This window comes from Cervus canadensis, chromosome 2 (genome assembly GCF_019320065.1).
Source record: "Cervus canadensis isolate Bull #8, Minnesota chromosome 2, ASM1932006v1, whole genome shotgun sequence".
Lineage (NCBI taxonomy): Eukaryota > Metazoa > Chordata > Mammalia > Artiodactyla > Cervidae > Cervus > Cervus canadensis.
In genome coordinates, this window is record NC_057387.1 from 29,706,154 (window position 1) to 29,729,129 (window position 22,976).

General features: G+C 36.5%; 1 protein-coding gene and 1 pseudogene across 1 annotated transcript in view; one reads left to right on the plus strand and one right to left on the minus strand.

The window, feature by feature from the left end:
- The window catches only part of CTTNBP2NL (CTTNBP2 N-terminal like), a 50,326-nt gene that overhangs the window by 14,803 nt on the left and 12,547 nt on the right, over positions 1-22,976 (minus strand). The window contains exon 2 of the mRNA XM_043460311.1: positions 19,394-19,501. Within this exon, the coding sequence (XP_043316246.1) occupies positions 19,394-19,492 (99 nt within the window). The 5' untranslated portion in view covers positions 19,493-19,501. The remainder of the gene's footprint in view (positions 1-19,393; positions 19,502-22,976) is intronic.
- Positions 5,734-10,291, plus strand: LOC122437353 (annotated as a pseudogene).

A 22,976-nucleotide genomic window follows, 5' to 3' on the forward strand; every position in this document is an offset into this window, starting at 1 on the left:
TCTTCCTACATTCTGTATTTTGCCTTAAGCCTAAGACATATAATAGATGTTTATTTTCTAGCCTCTTTCCTGATGTCTTAGCCTCTCTGTACTCTCATCATTATAGTGAGGTCAAAATTTCTTTTTTTTTTTTGCTGTTAGTAAAATCTAGAGTAGTTCCAAATAGGAAAAGGAGTACGTCAAGGCTGTGTATTGTCATCCTGCTTATTTAACTTATATGCAGAGTAAATAATGAGAAACGCTGGGCTGGAGGAAGCACAAGCTGGAATCAAGATTGCCGGGAGAAATACCAATAACCTCATATATGCAGATGATATCACCCTTATGGCAGAAAGTAAAGAAGAACTAAAGAGCCTCTTGATGAAAGTGAAAGACGAGAGTGAAAGGTTGGCTTAAAGCTCAACATTCAGAAAACTAAGATAATGGCATCTGGTCCCATCACTTCATGGCAACTAGATGGGGAAACAGTGGCTGATTTTATTTTTTTGGGCTCCAAAATCACTGCAGATGGTGATTGCAGCCATGAAATTAAAAGACGCTTACTCCTTGGAAGCAAAGTTATGACCAACCTAGACAGCATATTAAAAAGCAGAGACATTACTTTGTTAACAAAGGTCCGTCTAGTCAAGGCTACAGTTTTTCCAGTAGTCATGTATGGATGTGAGAGTTGGACTATAAAGAAAGCTGAGCACGAAGAATTGATGCTTTTGAACTGTGGTGTTGGAGAAGACTCTTCAGAGTTCCTTGGACTGCAAGGAGATCCAACCAGTCCACCCTAAAGGAGATCAGTCCTGGGTGTTCATTGGAAGGACTGACGTTGAAGCTGAAATTCCAATACTTTGGTCACTTGATGCGAAGGGCTGACTCATTTGAAAAGACCCTGATGCTGAGAAAGATTGAAGTCAGGAGGAGAAGGGGATGAGAGAGGATGAGATGGTTGGATGGCATCACCGACTCAATGGACATGAGTTGGGGTAAACTCTGGGAGTTGGTGATGGACAGGGAGGCCTGGCATGCTGCGGTTCATGGGGTCGCAAAGAGTGGGACATGACTGAGCGACTGAACTGAACTGAACTGAAAATCTAGGATTTACTGAGTATAATCACTTGAGCTAACACTTATCTATATATTTAGCAAATTGACTTTGAAGTAGAATGAGCTTCAAAGATTCCCCTTGTCTTTTCAATAAAACGTTCATCATGCTGGTAAAAAAAAAAAAGAAAAAAAAAGATCCTCCTTGGAGTCAGTTTGTATCCACAGATATTTATAAAAGCAATTACTTACATAAGTTCAGAGGATCATATTATTATCTGACTCCAGTGTAATAAATTCTTTTGAAGACTGAAAATGGTATGTTTAGTACAAATAACTACTAGTACTTCTAGCTAGTAGACTACTTATTGATAGAATAAGAATATGGGTAAACAGAATAATGTAGCTGCTTCAACATCCAAATTCCAGAGAGTCCTGAGAAAACTAACAAAATTGAAATAAGTGTGTTGAGTTTTTTGTCTTTGTTCTGTTTTATTATTATAGACTATGTATGTGATTGAAACAAGTTACATATACATTCTGGACTGGGTCTACAGAAACAACTTTTTCAGGTGGGGAGGAAAATGTGTAAGGAATTCTATAAGACCTGAACAAATTAATGGTCTAAATATAAATTAAGGATTTGAAAGTATAATTTTTAATGCCATATTAGAGCGTAATCTCTTTTATTTAGGGAACCATATATCTCTTAAAATATAATGAGAGTCAACGCCTACCTCATACCATACAAAGCAGGAATGGATTACAGACCTAAAGATAAAATATGAATGACCAAAAAGCACATGAATACATGCTCAACTCATTAGTGATCAGGGAGATGTAAATTAAAACAATAAGATACTGCTATACAGCCATAAGAAAAGCTAAAATTAAAGACTAACAACATTAAATGCTGGAAAGGTATGGAGTAACTAGAATACTTGCACATTGCTGGTAGGCATATAGATGGTATAATTATTTTGGAAATTAACCTGGAAGTTTCTCATAAAGTTAGAAAATGCCTACCTCCAATTCCACTTCTAAGTATTTGTCTAAAAGAAATGAAAACATATATTCACAAAGACTTCTACACAGTTATCCAGAGTAGCTTTATTCATAATAGCCCTCAACTGGAAACAAATATCAATCACTAGTAGAATAGATAAAAATAAAATGTGATGCATTCATACAATGGAACACTATTCTGGGACCTCCCTTGTGGCACAGAGGATAAAAATCTGCCTGGCAATGCAGGGGACATGGGCTTGATCCCTGGTCTGGGAAGATCCCACATGCTGCAGAGCAACTAAGTCCATGAACCACAACTACTGAGCCTGTGTGCTGGAACTACTGAAGCCCATGCGCTCAGAGCCCGTGCTCTGCAGTGAAGGACAGCCCCCACTCCCCCACAACCCACGTGCAGCAACAAAGACCCCCCAACAACCCCCCAAAAGAAATACTATTCAGAAATAAAAAGGAACAAATTACTGACACATACAATGATACTGATGAACCTGAAAATCATTCTATCAAATAAAAAAGTGCCAGACAAAAAACACATTCTGTGTGACTGTTCTAATGGGCAAAACTAATCTACAGTGAAGAAAATCAGAACAGTGGTTACATCTGGATATAGGGAGGACAAATGACCAGGGAGGGGCATATGATAACTTTTTGTGTGATTAGAATGTTTATGTCTTGATAGGAGTATAGGTCAAATGGAGTGGAATTTGTCAAAACTTACTGAACTCAACAGTTAACATTGATGCATTTCACTAGATCTAAAATATACCTTTAGTTTAAAAGTATAAACATATATAATGAGAATTAAAGGGAAAATTAAGTTATATATAATATATATAGTGTTTCAGAAACATGGGAAGTTCAAACCAAAGTAACTGTAACAGTAGTAACAACAGCAGAAACAAGAGAGGTGCTCACACTGGAGCGCTCATTACCTGCCGAGCAGCGTGCTCAGCGCTTCACACAGCTCACCTCATCCTGACAGCCTTCCTCCGCAGGAGACAGCACTGTATCTCTACTGTGCAGAAGAAACTGACCATTAACATGCGACTTTCCCAAGGCTACAAAGCCAGTTAAGTAGTGGAGAAGAACAGTAAATGGTATATAGTAAGTACTGTGTATGTTAACTGAAAGAGTAATACACATAAACAGATATTCCCCAGTCCTTCATAGGAATGAATTGCAATTTAGTAGGTCATGATCAGCAGCTTAAAAATGAATTGGAACAGAACTGAAAACATCACAGAGCACTGAACATTATGGGCACTATTTCAAGAAACTTTTCTTTTGGCATAAGAATATAGAGGTGTGTGTGTGAGGGCATGTGTGTGTTGGTATATCCCGTGGGTCATGATGCAAAGTCTATTTTGACTAGGTGTCCCTGTCAAAAAAGTCTGAAAAACACTAGAATAGAAAGAAGAACGTAAGAACTACAACTCCTAAAGCTATAATTTTAAAGCAGTTTAAGCTATAATAAATATGTAAATTCTAAAAGAAATGATAAGGAATCAGCATTACTGTTTTAAATTGATGAATGTTATAAAAACTTACAAAGTAGGAGAAGTTTCGCCTAATATCAAATATACAAAATGTGAAAAAAAAAGTCTGTGTTACTAGGGTTAGACAATCAAAAATGGCATTGGAGAAATCTGAGAAAATTTTCTGGACATGTGGTTGGTTCACAGGCACATGCTTTGAATCCTCACATTGAATGCTTAACGTCTGCTGGGTACTTTTATGCTAAGTGATGTGGGTGATGTTAGGGGGATATAGACTTGACTAAGCCCCTGCTTTCAAGAGCTTAAAATTTGCCAGACAAGTTGAAGACCTGACAGCAGAAATAAACAAGCTGTTTCTGCTTATTTGAATGCTTTCTAAACAATACCATTAATGTTTAAAGGAACACCAAGTGCAATTTGTTTGATCAGAACTTTCTAAGACTCAGGCCTTACACTCATAAGGAGTAGGAAGGAAAAGGCCAACCCTGGAAGTGGGTGGGTTCTGGCAGATAAATGGGACTCTCAGCAATTTAATGAATCACAGGAAACACCATGAGGTTGGGCGGGGGGTGGGGGTGTCACACTATCCAAAAATTGTCTCTGAAGTATTACGTAAGGAGACCCAGACCGCACACTATAACTGTGTGATACTTTAAGTAACTATGAACTTTAAAAGCATCTTTATTAGAGATGTGCTCTGGCTCTTTTACTCACTATGTATTAACAGACAATGTAGAAACTAACTTCAGCGATAAAATACTAAAAAAAGAGCTCATAAATAACATGTGAAAGGGTGTCTTCTTTCTCTAGTTGGGGGATTCTGAGGCGGAAGGATATGAAGATGGATAACTGTGGGAGAGGTCTTAACTATCAATTTGATTTGAAGCAAGATTCTTCAATTACAAACACAGACTAATACTACAGGGAAACATGACAGGAGACAAGCTGCTCAAATGTAAAGCTTTGGGAAAGGCGTTCTTGCTTGGCTGAGAAGTAAAAGTGTTCACAATTAAGTGTATCAAGTAAATAGGAGTTAGAGGATGGTCAAAGGGAGTGCAGAGACAGGGAAGAATGAAAAAAGGGGACCAGTATTGTTTGTGAACCACACCTCAGTGAGAACAAGATGTCAGGGCAGGCAGACAGAAGCAAGGACAGTGCTAACTATACATTCTAATAAGCTCTGCATCACAAGTCAGAGGACGGGAAGATGGCAATTTCTATTGTCACTGAAGCCTTATGCAGAGGGAGGTAGCCAGTTACTACTCAGTTTCAACCAGCTGGCTTAGGACTCCAGTCAGAAAAGGACTGTATTTCAGAGAACAGGATGAGGAAAGGGGTAAAGAAGCCAGGAATGAAAAGTAAAAACTGGGCTCTAGGTGCATCTTGGGGTGTTTAATGATAATTTAAAATGTGAACTGGTAATGTTCATCACTACAGTAACGCACTGAATATATGGTGAAACCAAGCATGTGGAAGTTGATCACTGCTACTATTAATTCCAAGTGATTCTGACCCAAGACTACTTTTATCTTCATGATAAAAGTGCACAGAAGGGGATTAGAGTATGCCTGGATCAGAAGAACAGGAAATCTTTGTTTGGAGATACATAAACCCTTCCTTTTTGTTTTTATTTTAAAGAGTGTTGATACCATTAGGAAACTTTAAATGTTACTGAAGACAAGGATGGGATAAGCTAGACCCTTTCTCCATTTTAATCCACAAGGAACAGGAAAACAGGCTCTATTCTCAATCTAGAAAGACTTAGTTCTCTTTTCCTTTAATGATTTCTAGGACGAAAGATACTGTCAGGAAAGGAAGGACAGGAGACTGAAAGGAAGATTTTAAAGAGAAAAGAACTCAGAGCTATCAATTTGGAAAGTAAATAAAGGAGGAATAATGAATATTTTGTGAAAGCCAAAAACAAAAACCCTGGAGAAATGGGGGATAAAGAAATATATTCCAAAAGATAAAGGACATGTGTAATTTAGACAGATGCCCACAGGGGTCCTTAGTTGAAAAGTGTAGGAAACATTATTTTTTGTAAATATATCCAGACAGATGAAGAAAGACAAGCAATGCTGTACCCTTAAAAAAGTACAGTACTCTTTTCTTCAATCCTCTCAAAACTCCCATTACTAACCATTTAGGGGATGCAGATCTCAATTTGATAGGAAAGGACATGGAGGTAAAATGTCAGTTGACTTTTAAAATTTTTTAGTTGAATACAGATACACAGTGAACAAAGGTGCATATCCTAATTATTTGGTATCCTTTACTAAAAATATGGAAACAAAGCAATAATTTCCTGTTTGAAGAACAAATTGTTCTTTCTTTGTACAGGGGTGAGATGTAAATAATGTCACTGAGTGGAAATTATCAGCAATAGTGAAATTATGAAACTTGTCAGCTGAAAAAAATGCACAATGTGAGAATTGTGAGTTAAATTTTATTTGGGTGCAAACTGGGAGAGAGCCTCTCAGATAGCCCTGAGGAAATGCTCCAAAGAGGTAAGATTATATATATATAATTCTGGTATATATGCATGTATACATTCTGTATATATGATTCTGGTGATGAGGAAAACACAATCAGGCACACATTTTGGCAGAGGCTGCTGCTAGTCATAAGGAGCGGAAGTCTCCATTAATGATCTCACTGGTTTTCTACATATGAGAAGGTGCAAGAAATTGGGCTCATAAAACCTTTTCTTGACAATATCTACCTGAAGTTCTGCTTTGCCAGTTTCTTCCAGGGCACAGAGTGCCTCAATCCTGATCTCTGTCTGCCCTGAACTCTTTTCAGGGTGTGTTGAAGGTCAGTGGCTGCAGTGGTTAGTGACTTCATTCTTGCAGAACCAGATGGCGAGTGACAATTTATAGTTGGCAAACTATATTACTATAGGTAAATCTCTTTTCTCAAAAATATGAATTAGTAAAGTGGCAACCTATTTTTTGAGGCTTGAATACATTCAAGTTAAACTTAAAGGGCCTTAACTTATTTTCTCAGATGACAAATATTTCTAAAGAACTTTCTAGAGTCTATTCTAGGGTCTATCAATAGATATGTGGCATGCAGTGCAGTAAGATAAAGTGCAAAGAGAAAAAAGTATGCTTTAACTGTACAAAAATTTATTAGGTACACTTATATGAGAAGTTCTGTATATGAAGTTTCAAATCAAACAAGAGACTTCTGAATCAAATAATAATCTTGTATGCATGTCTACCAGTGATTTCAGTCTTTTGTTGAACAGACAACACATTAGGTATTGAATTAGATTAAAACTTTTTTTTTTTTTAACTTATGCATATCTTAGCACTCACTGGGTGAAGTTGACTTTTTGAGGCAGATTATACTTTTTGTTGTTGTTAAGTGACGAAATATTATGAACTACACATAATGGAACTGAAGACAAGAAAAATACTTTGAAGGGCAGTAGGTCTTTTGCTATGATATTAAAATTTCTTGGCTTCACACACATATGTTGTTAGCTTTACGTAATTTGAATCCATGACCTCTGAAAGAAACTGCTCTGGAAGAATAACTTTTAGGTATCCTACACAAAGGCAGAATTTGAAAAAGAGTCAGAAATTTAGTCTGCTTTTTGGGGAGAAAATCAGGGATATAGAGGTAGCAAGCTCATGCTTGCCCCAGGCATGGTATACTTTTCTACTCTCTTAACTATATTTTTGAGTTAATACAGATTTCTGCGAGAAGTATAAATTACCTGAAGTTTAAAAAGTAAATGTTGTTCTTAACTCCTTGCCATCCCACTGCTCACACTGTATTTCTTAGAAATACAACTTTTATTTTAATTTCACCATTAGCAAATGACTATTTTTTCATAAAATTTTAACTCCATAGATAAAGCTGAAGTCCTTCCTAAACATAACCCAATTTCTCTTTCTTTTTGAAGGTTCTTAGTATGATAGGCATCCTTCCAGACATTTTTCAGGCATGTACATGTGTGTGTAGGGTGCGTGTGTGTGAAGGGTGTGTGTGTGTAATTACATAGATATTATTTTCTGTGAAACTATTCTGCAACTTGTTTTCACTTAGTGTGTTTTAGAGAGCTTTTGAAGACAGTAAATACATAGCTTTTGCTTTCTATTAAAAAACATGTGATTATATGATATTCCATAATAAGGATGTATCAGTATATAAAAATATGTACCCATATTTTTACCTATACTTTTACTGATGGATACTTTAGGCTGTTTATATTTTTCAAATACTGTATTAAACAATATTGCAATGAGCATCCTTGTGCACACACAAGAATGGTTTCATGGAATAGATTTATTGCTGTGCTTTTCTAAGGAAATAATTTCCTCTATAATAAAATTCTCAGCTTGATTCTATACATACTTCTCTTCCATAAGGATTTTCAGCAAATACACAAGATAGTTTCCTTCTATCTTTCAAATTATTACTACAACTGGTTGAACTGAAATACTAAATGATGGACCACAGGCTTTAACTTTAGAAGCAACCTCTTCGTCTTTCTTTCTCTTTTCCTTATGGGGGCAACTGGAAATAACCTCTGATTAATCACAAATCACAAGGCTAACGCATGCAAGGAAGACACAATAAGAGGAAGTAAAAATAAAAGGAATAAGTTGTTTCCCTTTTTTATTTGTTTTAGTTTCAGGCTGAAAAATGCAATGAAATTCCCCACTGCTGTAATCTTTTCTGAAGCTTTCTCCAACTACTAGACAACTGTCTTCTCTAAATAGGTAGCATTTTACAAACTGAATTCCCCCTTTCTTTCCTCAAAGATATAAGAAAAACAGCCCACAGGAAGATGTCAATTAAATGGTAAATGTGCTTATTTTTCTGGTACCTTTATGCTTAAACATCCTAAATGCCACAATGTGTAATGTAAATGATGACATGTGATTAAAAAGCTTTATCTTTTTTTACTTTTTTCTTAGAAAATAGCAAATAGTTGATATCAGACAATGATAAATATATATTTATATATACTTTTTCAGATTCTTTTCCATGACAGGTTATTATGAGATACAGAACATAGTTCCCAGTGCTATACAGTAGGTCCTTGTTTATTTTTAATCTACTTATCTATTTCATATACAATATTGTATATCTGATAATCCCCAATTCCCAATTTATCCTTCCCTCCCTTCCTCTTTGATAACTGTAAATTTGTTTTCTATGTCTATGAGTCTATTTCTGTTTTGTAAATAAGTTCATTTGTATCATTTTGATGTCTATTTCCTGTGATATGACATACTAAAATACAATTTAAATTTTAAAATACAATTTAAAAAGATAATCATTAAGTTTCTTTCAAATAGATAAGCTGCTTTTGTTACTCCTCAGAAAGAGGTAATAACATTCTGTCAGAAGGTAAAAAAATGTACATATTGTTTTTTCCTGTTTGATAAAAGTATCATAAGAAACCAATAAACTATTAAAACTATTAAAGTCAAAGAATAAAAGTTGTTTTAAAGGACAGCAGTTCATTAAAGTAGCAGAGGGTTTTTTTTTTTTTGGTTTGTTTCTCTTTTGGAAATGTTTATGATTTGATTTTTAAATTAAAATTAACTTTTGCCATTGGGGAAAATAATTTGATTACTAAACTCTACTGCAGAAAATTTGAAGTTAAAGAATTCTAGTTTCTAAAATGCCACGTGAGTGAAAGTTGCTCAGTCATGTCTGACTCTTTGTGACCCCATGGAATTCTCCAGGCCAGAATACTGGAGTGGGTAGCCTATCCCTTCTCCAGCGGATCTTCCCGACCCAGGAATCGAACCAGGGTCTCCTGCATTGCAGGTGGATTCTTGACCAACTGAGCTATCAGGGAAGCCCAGAAAAGTCATAGGACAAAGCTAAAAAAGCTACTCCACATCAATCCACTTGATTTAAGAGAAAGTCAATAAGAAAGGGGATGAAATTCTTTTTCACACAATATTTCAGAAACACAGCAAGGACATAAAAACAATTAAGTGCTCGGATGAGGCCTCTGGGTGGAAGCAGCAGGCGCCCGGGCCCCAGCCACGCCACCTTGTTACAATGCTAGCATGGTTAAGATGGCACACACTTGGCAGCCCTCCTCGGTGTTAAGCAGTGGCCTGCCCACATACGCACAAACTCAAGAGAGCCTACTGCCTGTTCAGTCCAACGAAGTTGATGCTTCCAGACTCGTTCAGTAGGTTTGGAGAATGATGTTAGAAAGATCATCAGACCAAGACGAGAGAATGGGCAGGTGAAGGCTACAGACACTGCCACCAGGAGGAACATCAGCAAGAGCCACAAACCACTGAGTAAACTAAAATCAGAGGAAGAGCTCAAGGCTAAGAACCAGCTCTCAAAGGCCATCAACAAGCAGTTACACCAGAAGTTGACTGAAACTCAGGGAGAGCTGAAGGACCTGACCCAGAAGGTGGAGCTACTGGAGAAGTTTTAGAATAACTGTTGGGCAATTTTGGGGGGCAAGGGCCTCAACCCAGGCAGTGAGACCCTGGTATCATACATACCTAGACTCCACTACGGATCACATGGACTCTACATTGCTGTTAGAAACTTTGCAAGATGAGCTGAAGCTTTTTAACGAAACAGTCAGAAAACAGATGGAGGAGTTGTAGGTCTTAAAGGTAAGGCTGAAGATGAAAGAAGACGAGAGGGCCCAGTTCAAAGAACAACAGACCTTACATAACAGTCAAGTAAATGATTTTACAACAGCGCTTGAGGAAATGGAGCAGCTATTAGAAATATGATAAAAAGCAGGTGGCCACATGGCTCTCTCTTGGGGATAAACTTTCAGGGTAAGTCCCTTAGAACATCTGCTTCTTGGCCATCATCTTCTAGGACTCACCATCCCCAGAATGAAAGCAGTTTCTGCAGTATGATTAAGGACATTATATGCTGACATGGCAGTTCCTCCTTCAAGCAAGTGTTTTTAGCCTTCAAACTGGCCGGCTCTCCTGAACCTCACAGTATATATTTGAGGCCTAATAAGAGATGGGGCCAGGAAGCTTGGATCAATCTTCTAGACAACAAAGTGGCAGAGCACTAGAATCGGGAGATTAAACGGCCACAGTCAGAGAAAGGTCACATTCAGATATGCAGGAACAAACAGCGGAGGGCAGATGCTCCACAGGAGATATCACTGAGGAACTATGCAGTCCCCTCCAAACTTGGAATACATTCTGTCCCATCCTGGTTGGGCTCTATAGTGAAACTGAAAGTTGCCCAGTCGTATCTGTCTCTTGCGACCCCATGGACTATACAGTCCATGGAATTCTCCAGGCCAGAATACTGGAGTGGGTGGCCTTTCCCTTCTCCAGGTTATCTTCCCAATCTAGGGATTGAACCCAGGTCTCCCACATTGCAGGTGGATTCTTTACCAACTGAGCCACAAAGAAAACCCAAGAATACTGGAGTGGGTAGTCTATCCCTTCTCCAGCAGACCTTCCCAACCCAGGAATCGAACTGGGGTCTCCTGCACTGCAGGCGGATTCTTGACCAACTGAGCAATCAAGGAAGCCTGGGCTCTATAACCTCATTGTAAATTTATGAACTTGAAGTTATCTGAAATGGCTTAATAAGTGGGATGAAGATCTAACAGTAACATCTATGAAATAATACATGTTGGAGCTTTTAATCTAAAAACGAACCAACCAAAAAAGAGATACAGAGAAAGCACATGACAAAACCTACTCTAAGTCTCAGCAAACTAGAAACAGAAGGACATCTCCTCAACTTGATAAAGAACATCTATGGAGACCTCCAGCTAGCATGTTTAATGATGAAAGGCTGAGTGTTTCCTAAGTTCAGGAACAAAACACTTTGTACTGGAGGTTCTAACTAATACAATAAGGCAATAAACAGATGGAAATCAGATTAGAAAACAATAAGTAAAATTGTCTTTATCTGCAAACATCATTACAGAAAATTCAATGACATTTATAAAAAAGCTATTAGAACTAATAAGTGAGATTAGTAAGGTTGCAGGATAAAGGATCAATATACAACATCAATTTCATGTCTGTATAACAGCAGTAAACAATCATAAATTAACATTAAAAAACAATGCCAGTTATAATAATCATAAAACAATGAAATAGTGATAAATCTGACGAAAGATATTAAAGACCTATACAATAAGGACTATAAAGCACTGCTGAGTAAATGAAGAGAAATATCATGTTCATGGATTAGCAATTAGCTGATTCTAAAGTTCATATGGAAATGCCAAGACCCATGCATAAGCAAAACACCGTTCAAAAAGAACAGAAGTTGGAGGATTAACATTACCTAATCCAGTACTCTTGCCTGGAAAATCCCATGGACGGAGGAGCCTGGTAGGCTGCAGTCCATGGGGCTGCGAAGAGTTGGACATGACTGAGCGACTTCACTTTCACTTTTCACTTTCATGCATTGGAGAACGAAATGGCAACCCACTCCAGTGTTCTTGCCTGGAGAATCCCAGGGACGGCGGAGCCTGGTGGGCTGCCGTCTATGGGGTCGCACAGAGTCGGACACGACTGAGGTGACCTAGCAGCAGCAGCAGCAGCAAAAGGCCACAGTAATCAAGAAAATATGGTATGGGCATCAAGGTAGACAAGGGGAGCAATGGAACAGAGCAGAAAATCCAGAAATAAGCTCAAAAATATATGGAAAATGGATTGTGACAAATGGGCCAAAGTCATCTACAAAGGAAGGATAGTCTTTTTAACAAATGAGGCTAGAACAATTGTCTATCCATAAGCAAAAAAATTTATTACTTGATCCATATATTTTACCATATAACAAAATGAAGTATCATAGACCCAAGTATAAAACTTAAACTATAAAATTATAGAAACACAAGAGAAAACGTTTCTGACATCAGTTTAGGCAAAGATTTCTTATATGACACTAAATGTTAGTTATGTGATACTAGAAGCAAAATCTGTAAAAGAAACATTGATAAAATGGACTTCATCAAAATGAAAAACTTATGCTCTTCAAAAGATACAGTTAAGAGTATGAAATGATAAGCCACAGACAGGGAGAAAATATTTGCAAGGCATATATCTATTAAAGTACTTGAATCCAGATATACAAGGAATGTTCAAAATACAGTAATGAAAAAATCAACTCAATTTAAAAATGGGCAAAAGATTTGAACAAATATTTTACTGAAGAAAAACAACATAGATGGCAAATAAGCAGGAAAAGATGCTCAACATCATTAGTCAGCAGGGAAATTCAAATTAAAGCTGCAATGGCATATTATATACCTATCAGAAAGACTAAAACTAAAAGGACTGGCCATATTAGGTACTGGTGAGGATGTGGAGCAAATGGAACTCTTATACATGCTGGTGGGAATGAAAATGGTAAAACTACTTTAGACAACAGTTTGACCATTTCTTAAAAAGTTAAACATACATCTACCATGTAACATAGCCACTCTATTCCTAGGTATTCATCCACAAGAAATATAAGTGCATGAAAGCCTTGTGTATGAATGTTCATGGGAACTTTATTTGCAGTAGACCCAAACTGGAAACAATGTAAATGTTCACTACCATGAACTGACAAAATGAACTGTGATACACACATACAGTGGACGCCATGCTGTGCTTAGTCGCTCAGTCGTGTCCAGTTCTTTGTGACCCCCTGGACTGGAGCCCGCCAGGCTCCTCTGTCCACGGGGATTCTCCAGGCAAGAATACTGAAGTGGGCTGCCATGCTCTCCTCCAGAGGATCTTCCTGACTCAGGGATTGAACCCAGGTCTCCTGCACTGCAGGTGGATTCTTTACTGTCTGAGCCGCCAGGGAAGCCCAAGAACACTGGAGTGAGTAGCCTATCTGTTCCCCAACGGATCTTCCCGACCTAGGAACTGAACAGGGGTCTCCTGCATTCAGATGGATTCTTTTCCAGCTGAGCTACTGGGGAAGCCCACAAGCCCACAATGGACACTACTTGGTAATGAAAGGAATGAACTGTCAATACAACATCAACGTGGATCTCAAGATAATTATACTGAGTCAAAGAACCAGACCAAATAAAAGATTACATTCTGTATGATTATTCCACTTACATAAAATTCCAGAAAATATAAACTAACCTCTAGAGGATTGGTGGTTTTGAGGTGGGAGTTATGGGGAGGAGTTGGGAAGGTTAAGTTAAGGGGTTGCAGAGGGGCATGAGGAAAATTTGAGAGGTGATGGATACGTACACTATCTTGAAGGTAGTAAAGGTTTCAGGGGGGATACATATATCAAAACATCAATTTATACACATTAAATATATGCATGTCAATTTTATCTCAATAAAGCAAAATAAAAAGCCAAAATACAACAAATATGTCAAATCAATCTGTAGAGAAATAAGCAAAGAAATCAATGGAAAAAAATCAATTTGAAAAATGTTTCCACACTGTCTCTGTATTTCCTGTTTTCATTATAAAGGAAGAGAGAAGGGAATGCAGTGTAACATCTGTTCCATGCCCCACAGTACACCCTTAACCCTTGCCAACTGCATCAAAATACATGCATTAGGTTGTGAGGGTGGGGGTGGATCAGCTCAAAACCATCAATTCCCATAAGAAAAACAAGCTACAGTACAAGCCCTTCTGATAACAAAGACTTTAATTGAAAATGCTCATCTTTCTTATGAAGGACAGCATGCTATCAGTATATCTTGCTTTATGGAGTGTATCTTTATTCCTAAATAGATGAACTTTAAAACTTATGTTCTAATAATAAGAACTAACAGTAAATGAGTACTGAGTACCTTGATTACCATTTGCTGTCTCATTTAATTCTTGAGATAACTGTGGCATTTTACTGATACAGGTTAACAGGGTAAGTAAATGGTCTAAGATCATAGAGTTAAATGTCAGAATTCAAACTTATGTCTGTCTAATATGAAAGCTCATGCTCTTAACAGCTACACTTAACTGAAGGTTCTAGTTGATAATTTAGTAGAATGCCTAATAATTACACCTTTATGCCTCTTTTTTGAAAGCTAGGATTTCATATATGCACACTATTCAGAAAGTGGGAATAAAAAATATTAGCTATATAAATTCCAACTATATAAAACACATAAAAAATGTGTTTTTTGGAGGGCCAGTCACCATGGCCCCAAATGGCGACTGATTCTCTTCTAAAACACATTTCATAGTAAAGGTTATGAATGTACATCTAAAAACCTCACAATTCAATTCCCTAAATAAAGTTCTGCTTGCTTCTTAATACCCTAGTTCTTATATGGGCAGTAACTGGACTTCTCTGTTATAAGCTTATGTTCATGTGATCTTTTAGCAGAGATTTAAATTACCTGCTCCAATTCCAAAATCTCTTCCTAAAAATCATTTATCAAAAGGGGATCATTTTTGGTCAAAGAACTGTTAAGTCCAGGCTTATGGGTGACAAAGAATGCTTCAACTTTGAGTACATTTAAATATATTCACAGATCTGTTATTAAGTGAGTATATATCTGATTTTTTTTCAAGGCAAACATACTTGACAAGCTTACTAGTATAGGACAATATATGTTTTTTGCCAAATTCAATTTTACTTTCCTCATCTCAGACCAGCCTTCATAATAATCTGCTTCCATAAAAAGCACAAGGCCATGACCAAACGCAGATGTCAGACTCAACTTACAGTGAACTTGTATTTGTGATTTTCTTAAGCCACAGCACCTTCCATGATAGCTTTTGTTTGTTCTATATTTTTGGCACTGCCATAAGATCCTTATTTTAAGAATATTTTTGGAAAAAGTAAATAATTTATTGTTAACGCAGACATATACGTAACATTAAATTTTTTATTTTTAACTCTGGCAGTTAAAAAAACTCTCAATAGTTAAATATTACAGCCTCAAACTCTAAATATATTTCTAACTTTGTCCTGTCTACAACATTTTTGTCTGTAAATTTTCTTGCTTGGGGAATTCTGCAATGGCTTTTGGCCAAAACCAACAAAGTTATATCCTAGATGTTAGAAGAGTTATACCTGTTTTATGACTGAGGCATCAGTGGAAAGGAATTCAAGACTCTTTAAGCTTATTCTATGTGAAAGTTGTAATACTTCACCATTTATTATTGCAAAAGCAATTTAAAGAATGCTTTAAAATAAAATGATACTAATCCAGGTAGATTCTACTTAATCATAGTTAAGGGTGTCTTTGCATCAGATCTGAGACACGTAGATATAATATACACAACATGGAAGATTCAAACTATTCAACTTTTATTGACAGTCAAATCTATTTTCCAAATTTTAAAAACGAATGTTCCCCCTTCTTTTTCTAGAGTAATCAGACCCTGTTGGGAGGCTTCTCCTAGATTTTTTTAGAATTAATAAACAGCCTCTCCTGCTGAACTGTGTGGTTCCAATCCAACCTCTCCTGAACAGTTCATGAGCTATGTCATCTGCTTTCACTGTGGAAGGGATTCCCATAGTGTTCTCATTCATGTAAATGAAGTGGGCAAATCAAAGGGAGAGATTTTCATTAAGAAGGCTTTTCTCTGATGTAATGCCTTCTAAAACAGAAAATCATTTTATATAAAGTTCATTTAGGATCAAATATGGTATAAATGGCCTCTAACAATTAGACTTCAAATACAGAAGAGCTGAATATTACATTATTTTCTATTGAATTCCCTGGTTCTATGCCAAACATGTCTTGGCTGCAACAGAAGAGTGAGGAGGCTTTTATATTTGGGGGGAAAAAAAGAACTATGAAGGCTCTACAAGGGTGTAGCTGCAATCTGAAACTCTGCAGAAATTCTGGAAAATGAATGAAGCTCTTTTACAATTATAACTTTATAGATAGGATTTACTTACAAACTACAGGGACTTTTATAATACATCCCTATATAAATCTAACCCTTGCCAGTGGGACTTACTATTTATTTAACAGCAACAGTGAACCATATGGTTTTGTTCAGACATGCAAGGTTAAAGAATAGATTTTATATCCAGGAAAAATCTCTCTTAAAGAGAGGAAAAAAAAAAAAAGCTTTAAAAACAAACAAACAAAAAAACAAACTTAAAACATATACGAAAAACCAATCATAGCTATTTAAGAACAAAGACCAAAACCTTCTCAACCAACTAAGCATGAATTAAGACAGAATACTAAATCGAAGAAAATTAGCGAGCTGTCATATAGTTCAAGAGCAACAGTGTTTGTTGCTAAGCAAGAGCTATACAGAAAGAATGCAGTAAAATCTTGACATACTACAGAACCAAGAACAAATTAAAAAAAAAAACAACCCCAAACAAAAAATCACTTCACAAATAAAACAAGATTTCATTTTAACTTTAAGAATCTGATATGGCAGTTGCTTTTCTCAAAGGAATGAAACAATTTTGACACCCCGCTGCTACTTACTTTATCTAACAATAGACCGTTTAAAGATATATCACTTCTGGTGAAGCTATTCATTTCACCTAAACTACATATAGCTTAAATCTTAGAAGAGAACTTTACCACCTACAGGCTGTATGCACAGACTAAATACAACACTTGTGCCTGATTCTGAATGGTATCTTATTTCAAAATGCTCTCTTAACTATAGCTCTTGCTTTTCAAGCTGCACTTTCAACTTGTCAGAAGCTGCCTACAGTAACTAAAATTGGATTCACACAGAAAAAAAAAAAATTTCTTTTAGGAAAACATATGCAGTAAGCACCTTAGCATCTGTTAATATTAAAACCAGAAGGCAGTATGTTACATAGGGCAGGCTGTAAAATTTAATAACTCACAACATTCATTTTGAAATATTACAGCAATCTTTTAAAACAATGGCATACATTTCCTCTGTTCAACGAATATCCATTCAGAATCTATATGCCAGGTGCTGAGGATATAAGGATTAGCAAAACAATCATAAAGCTCCACAGGTTTTTAAAGCTAGAAAGCAAAGCGGTCATCTTCCAATTTTTCTATTAGAGGAAGCCATTCCTCAACCCCTATCCCAATTAAGAGAGCACTGAGGCCCACAAGTTTTTGTGTAAAAGTCAGTTGCGATATTTATGGGAAACTTCTTCCTGGAATCCAGTGCAGATAGGCACAGATACTCAGGTGAGCCTTTTTAACACGTTGCCAAACTATTGTAGTTTTCCAAATTCTGATTGCTATTTATAGTACTGCTGCTCTTGGGAAACGCTTTCTGAGTTCTAAGAGGACATGAACAAAGCACTTTCTGGTTCAGCCCAGGCAGTGGAACCCTTCCAGGTCTAAGCTGGTAATTCCTATGGAGAGGAGAGCCAGAAGTCTCAGATGAGAACAAGGAAAGGAAACAGGAAAAACAACACACTTTAGGAGTAAGGATAGGGAATGAACTCAAACTTTCTTCAATCCTTCTTTTTCTTTTCTCTTCATTGATCAGATAAATATGTGATAATAATTGGGAAGGTGTCCTGGGTGTAATCAGGTTAGGATGGGGTTATGAGAAATAGTTTTCAGGGAAGTACAGGAAAGGATGAGAAATCCCCAAGAGTGACAAAAGGGGAAGACCTGTGGATGTGGCAGAAATGAGTCACCAACCAGAGTAAACATTTATATGTAATGTATGTTGGCGGGGGAGTCATTAAAAAGTTAGCCTGTTGAGGGCACACTAGAAACATCCATTCAAATGATTAGCAACCATTGACTGTTTCTTGATATGGGGTACATGATATGTACTGAGAGAATACAAATAAAGGGAAAAGAAGAAATGAATCCTACACCATTGGAGTACTTATAATGCCATGCAAATTACAGTGTTACACAGAAATACTAGTTATTAACCATTTATTCTTATTACAGACAAGGAAGCTTTGTTTCAGACAGACTGAATGACTTGACCAAGGTCATACAGTCATGCTTAGTGGCAGAACAGGGAGACTTGAGCAATGAACTTTGTATTTGACTAACATGTGTCAAAGCCATAAATATGTGATCTTCAGGTACACCATGTAAAATAAGACTGAAATAAGCGGGGAAAGGAAAATAAGTCAGAGTCCACCCCACAATCAGAAGGGAACTGCCTCATGCACTTTGGAGAAGTTAAACCACTGGAAACCACTCATCACACATTACAAAGCTAGAAGAAAAAAAAAAGCAACAGTTTTCAGCAGAGACTATGCTTTTTTCAGCATGCCCAAGTCTCATCTTCTTTGGCCACTTCTCCCCTTTTGGGTGTATCATCTTCCTACTACTCACACAGATACCCTTAAGGTCTTTTCTTCCCCTCTCCAAATCTGATTTCAGACAGGTTGGAAAACATCCTTCCCAAGGTGTAGAAGATTCATGACACTTTAAAGAAGTTATGCCCTTATATTTTTTTAAAATTAGACTTTATTTTTTAGATTAATTTTGGGTTCACAGTGAAATTGAATAGAAAGTAGATTTCCCATAACCATCTCCTCCCCACTCCTGGGTATTTTAATAGATATCAAATACTGAAACAAAAGTAAGAATTTTTAATCTGGGGTCTAGGGAATCTATTCATGGTCTTAATGGAGTCCTTGATCTATCAGATATTATATCATGAATTATGGAATATGGGTGTATACAGACTTTTAAGAAAGCAGGTTTCATCAAGTTCTCAAGGGGTTTGCATTCAGAAACAGCTAAAGGCACTAAGGTAAAGAATAAAGTCCAAGTCCAGACATCAGGTAGGGAGACTAAAGGAATTATTTGGAGGCAGAAAGGCTTCATCACAGTCCCAAAATCGTATCATATGGGTGGCTGCTATAGCAAGTATCAATGTGTATATGCCAAGGCCTCTTAACTTCAACTAGGACTATAGAAATATCCTAGTTAACCAAAGAAATGCTTTCAAACATATGATGGCCACTCTCTCTCTCTCTTTTTAAAAACATACCTTTAAAGCTTCTATAACGAGGTCCCTTGCTTCAAGCTCTCCTTCAAGAATACTGAATAGTGTTAGGAGTTCTGGCTTGCTGAGTTTTTCCAGATTCATCCTGAAAGCCTAAAACAAGGACAATAATCAGATAATCTCCAGAAGACAGAGGTAATCTGATACTATTTAAGAAAAAATAAAGTGAGATAAGAGCAAGAATCACAGTAGAAAATACTTTTAAGAAAGGAAATGGTTAACTAAGAATAAAACTACCATATGACTCAGAAATCCCACTACTGGGCATATACCCTGAGAAAACCATAATTGAAAATAACACATGTACCCAATGTTCGTTTCAGCACTATTTATAATAGCTAGGACATGGAAGCAGCCTAGATGTCTACTGACAGATGAGTGGATAAATAAGCTGTGGGACATATATAAATGAAATATTACTCAGCCATTAAAAGGAACACATTTGAGTCAGTTCTAATGAGGTAGATGAACCTAGAGCCAATTTATACAGAGAGAACTAAGTCAGAACAAGAAAAACAAGTATCATATATTAACACACATATATGGAGTCTAGAAAGGTGGTACTGATGAACTTATTTGCAAGGCAGCAATGGAGACAGACACAGAGAACAGGCCTGTGGACACAGTGGCGGATGAAGAGGGTGGGACGAACTGAGGTAGCATGGAACATGTACATTGCCGTATGTACAACAGACAGCTGGTGGGAATCTGCTGTGTGATGCAGGGAGCTCAGCCCAGTGCTCAGTGACAACCTGGGGGGTGGGATGGGGTAGCAGGCAGGAGGCAGGTTCAAGAGGGAGCAGACATGTGTACCTGTGGTGATTCATGCTGATGTATGCAGAAACCAACACAGTACTGTAAAGCGATTGTCCTCCAATTGAAAATAAATTTAAAAAAAGAAAGGAAATGGTTGCAATTAAATGTAAAAATAAGAACTTTACATAAACAGAGCAGTAAAAGAAAATAAAATTCATTTTAATTATTGACTTTATCACCATTTACGAAGATCAGATTTTCATTATTTTTCCCTCCTGGCATATATTCAAACATCCTAGAAGGTCTCAGAAAGAATTGTTATTGTTCAGTAGCTAAGTTGTGTCTACTCTTTTGTAACTCCATGGACTATAACCTGCCAGAATTCTCTGAAACAATTAGTCACTAGTTTTATTCACTATGAAGTTCAGGTAAAATTTTGTTATAATGAATACTATTTCACTGAAAAACTGTTATACCATAAAAAGATATTCTAGTTTTAGACAACCAAACTCTAAAACTGTATATAAAACACTCTGGGATCCCTCTGAAATTGGTTGAAATCAATTTGAGCAAAGATAATGTTTGGTGGGAGTGCAGGAGAAATGTTTCTTTTAAATTGTCTACTTTCACAGATAACATCTATCACAATATTTATATTTCACAGTAAAACAAGACTTAAGTGCAACCATGTACAAATGTACTTTAAATAAGTGCTTAAAATATATTGTTTAAACATCTTAATTGGCCAGGCTATTATAAACTTAATTTATTCGACTTAACAAGTTCACATTTCTATGAAGTCTTGCATCTTTTAAAATACGTTAAATGGCAAATTGCATGGCACAAATTCAACCCTTTCCGTAAGATTAATTTCTCACAAACCACACATAGATAGAAGTTAGACTATGATACAATCTTTGAAGGCTCTTCTGGCTAGTGTGTGTGGTAAGACACATTTTATAACTTACAAAGTAGAACAAACACTGTTTTCCCTCTCCCACTCTCTACTTTTAAATTGCCACTCTCATGTAGTTTTTTTTTTTTTTTCCCCAAAGTGAATCACAACATGACTAGCTCACACACCCTCTAGTAACTCCCAATTCCTATGAGCACATTAAATTTTAGGAGGCACACAAAAGAGTCATTGATTCCTTCTAGAACTACTGCCTTTAAGCGAATGAGAGCATGTAGAAAATACATACTTCACTGTGTTGTTAGATATCCTTCCAGAACATGCTGTATGAATCTTTTGCCACATGGTAAAATATGTTCAATGTAACTTCAGCTCTAACTGCTAAATTTCTAACTGGTGAGGGTTAGCCACTAGTAAGTAATTCTCACATAAGTATTAGATACCTCACAACAGTTACTTTAAAAATAAAAACTAAAAAACAAACAAACAAAAAAAAACACCCCAAACCCACAAACCTAATAAAGCTACACTTAAAGATAGTATGTTGGAAAAACACATTACTTTGCAGTCAGATAGATGCCAGGTTGACATCTTCCTAGTTGTGTGACTGGACAAGTGTTCTGATTCCCAGTTTTCCTATCTGTTCAAGTGAAATGATATCTAACTCATAGGACTGCTGTAAAGATTGACTTAATAAATACAAAACATCTTGCCAAGCTCCTGATACAAGCTGATCAATGCTTTCATTATTAAGAACTACTATCCTCTCTCATTTTCCAAAAGAATTCTGAGAAAGGCATTACCAAAACTAGGGACAGTCAAGATCAGTTACTTTAGAAATAAGTGACTCTGGCTAACCTTTTGTAGTTGGGAACCACAGATAAAGAAGGATGATAGATAGCATCCTGGAGTGAAGAGTCGTGAGGAATTTAAACTACCATTTGAGTCATTTAATGTTTCTTAGATGAAATCCTTCCCCCATTTCCTGATGGTTTCATGTTTTAATCTCTCTCAAGGATATTATAAAGCAGAAGAATCATTTTATATCTTTCTTCACCTCTCCCCTGATGTTAAGTAGAATAATGAGCACTTGGTAAAGGGACTTTATAAATACTAACTGCACTAGTTGAGTAAATCAACTAGGAATGGAGCCAAAATGTATTTCCTTCAGTATTTTTTTATTCCTTAAATATTCTCATTAAGAAATCTAAAACTGTGGTTTAAGGAAGCAGTGTGATGAGTGAAGAATGTAGAATTTCAGTCTCAGCTCTGCTACTAACCAGCTATATAGTTTTGAGGAAAAAAAAATTATGTAGCTGCTCTGGCAGTGAGTTTCCTCACAGATGAACTAAATACACTAGACAATCTCTAAAGTCCTTCATGGTTCCATTCTAAGCTTTCATGAGTGAAAATCAAGAATTATTTGTTAGAGAAGTCAAGTAAGAATTATAGGTAAACATACAAAAGGAACTCAAACAGACTATCCCTAAATCAAAGTTTTTGATTTGTTATGATAAATATACATCCTCAAAAAAGAGTGAAATTGAAACAGTCTTTAGTCCCTTTAATTACTGGGTTGGCCAAAAAGTTCGTTTAGGATTTTCTCTGAGATATTATGGAAAAACCTGATTAAACTTTTGGCCAACCCAATATAAAACAGTCTAGTTTAAGCAAGAAAAAATTCTGTTCTTTGTCAATGGCATAAAGAACAATATTCATGTTACAGCTACACTTGGAAATAACTTCTGCACACAAATTTTAATATCTGGAACATTTTGCTAATATGTACCAATTATTTAGCTTGGTGTCTACAGGAAGTGAATGTAATACAAACATGACAGGAGAGAAAGAAGGCCCCAGCTGTGTAATTCAAACCCAAGAGATCTGTTTTTGCATATT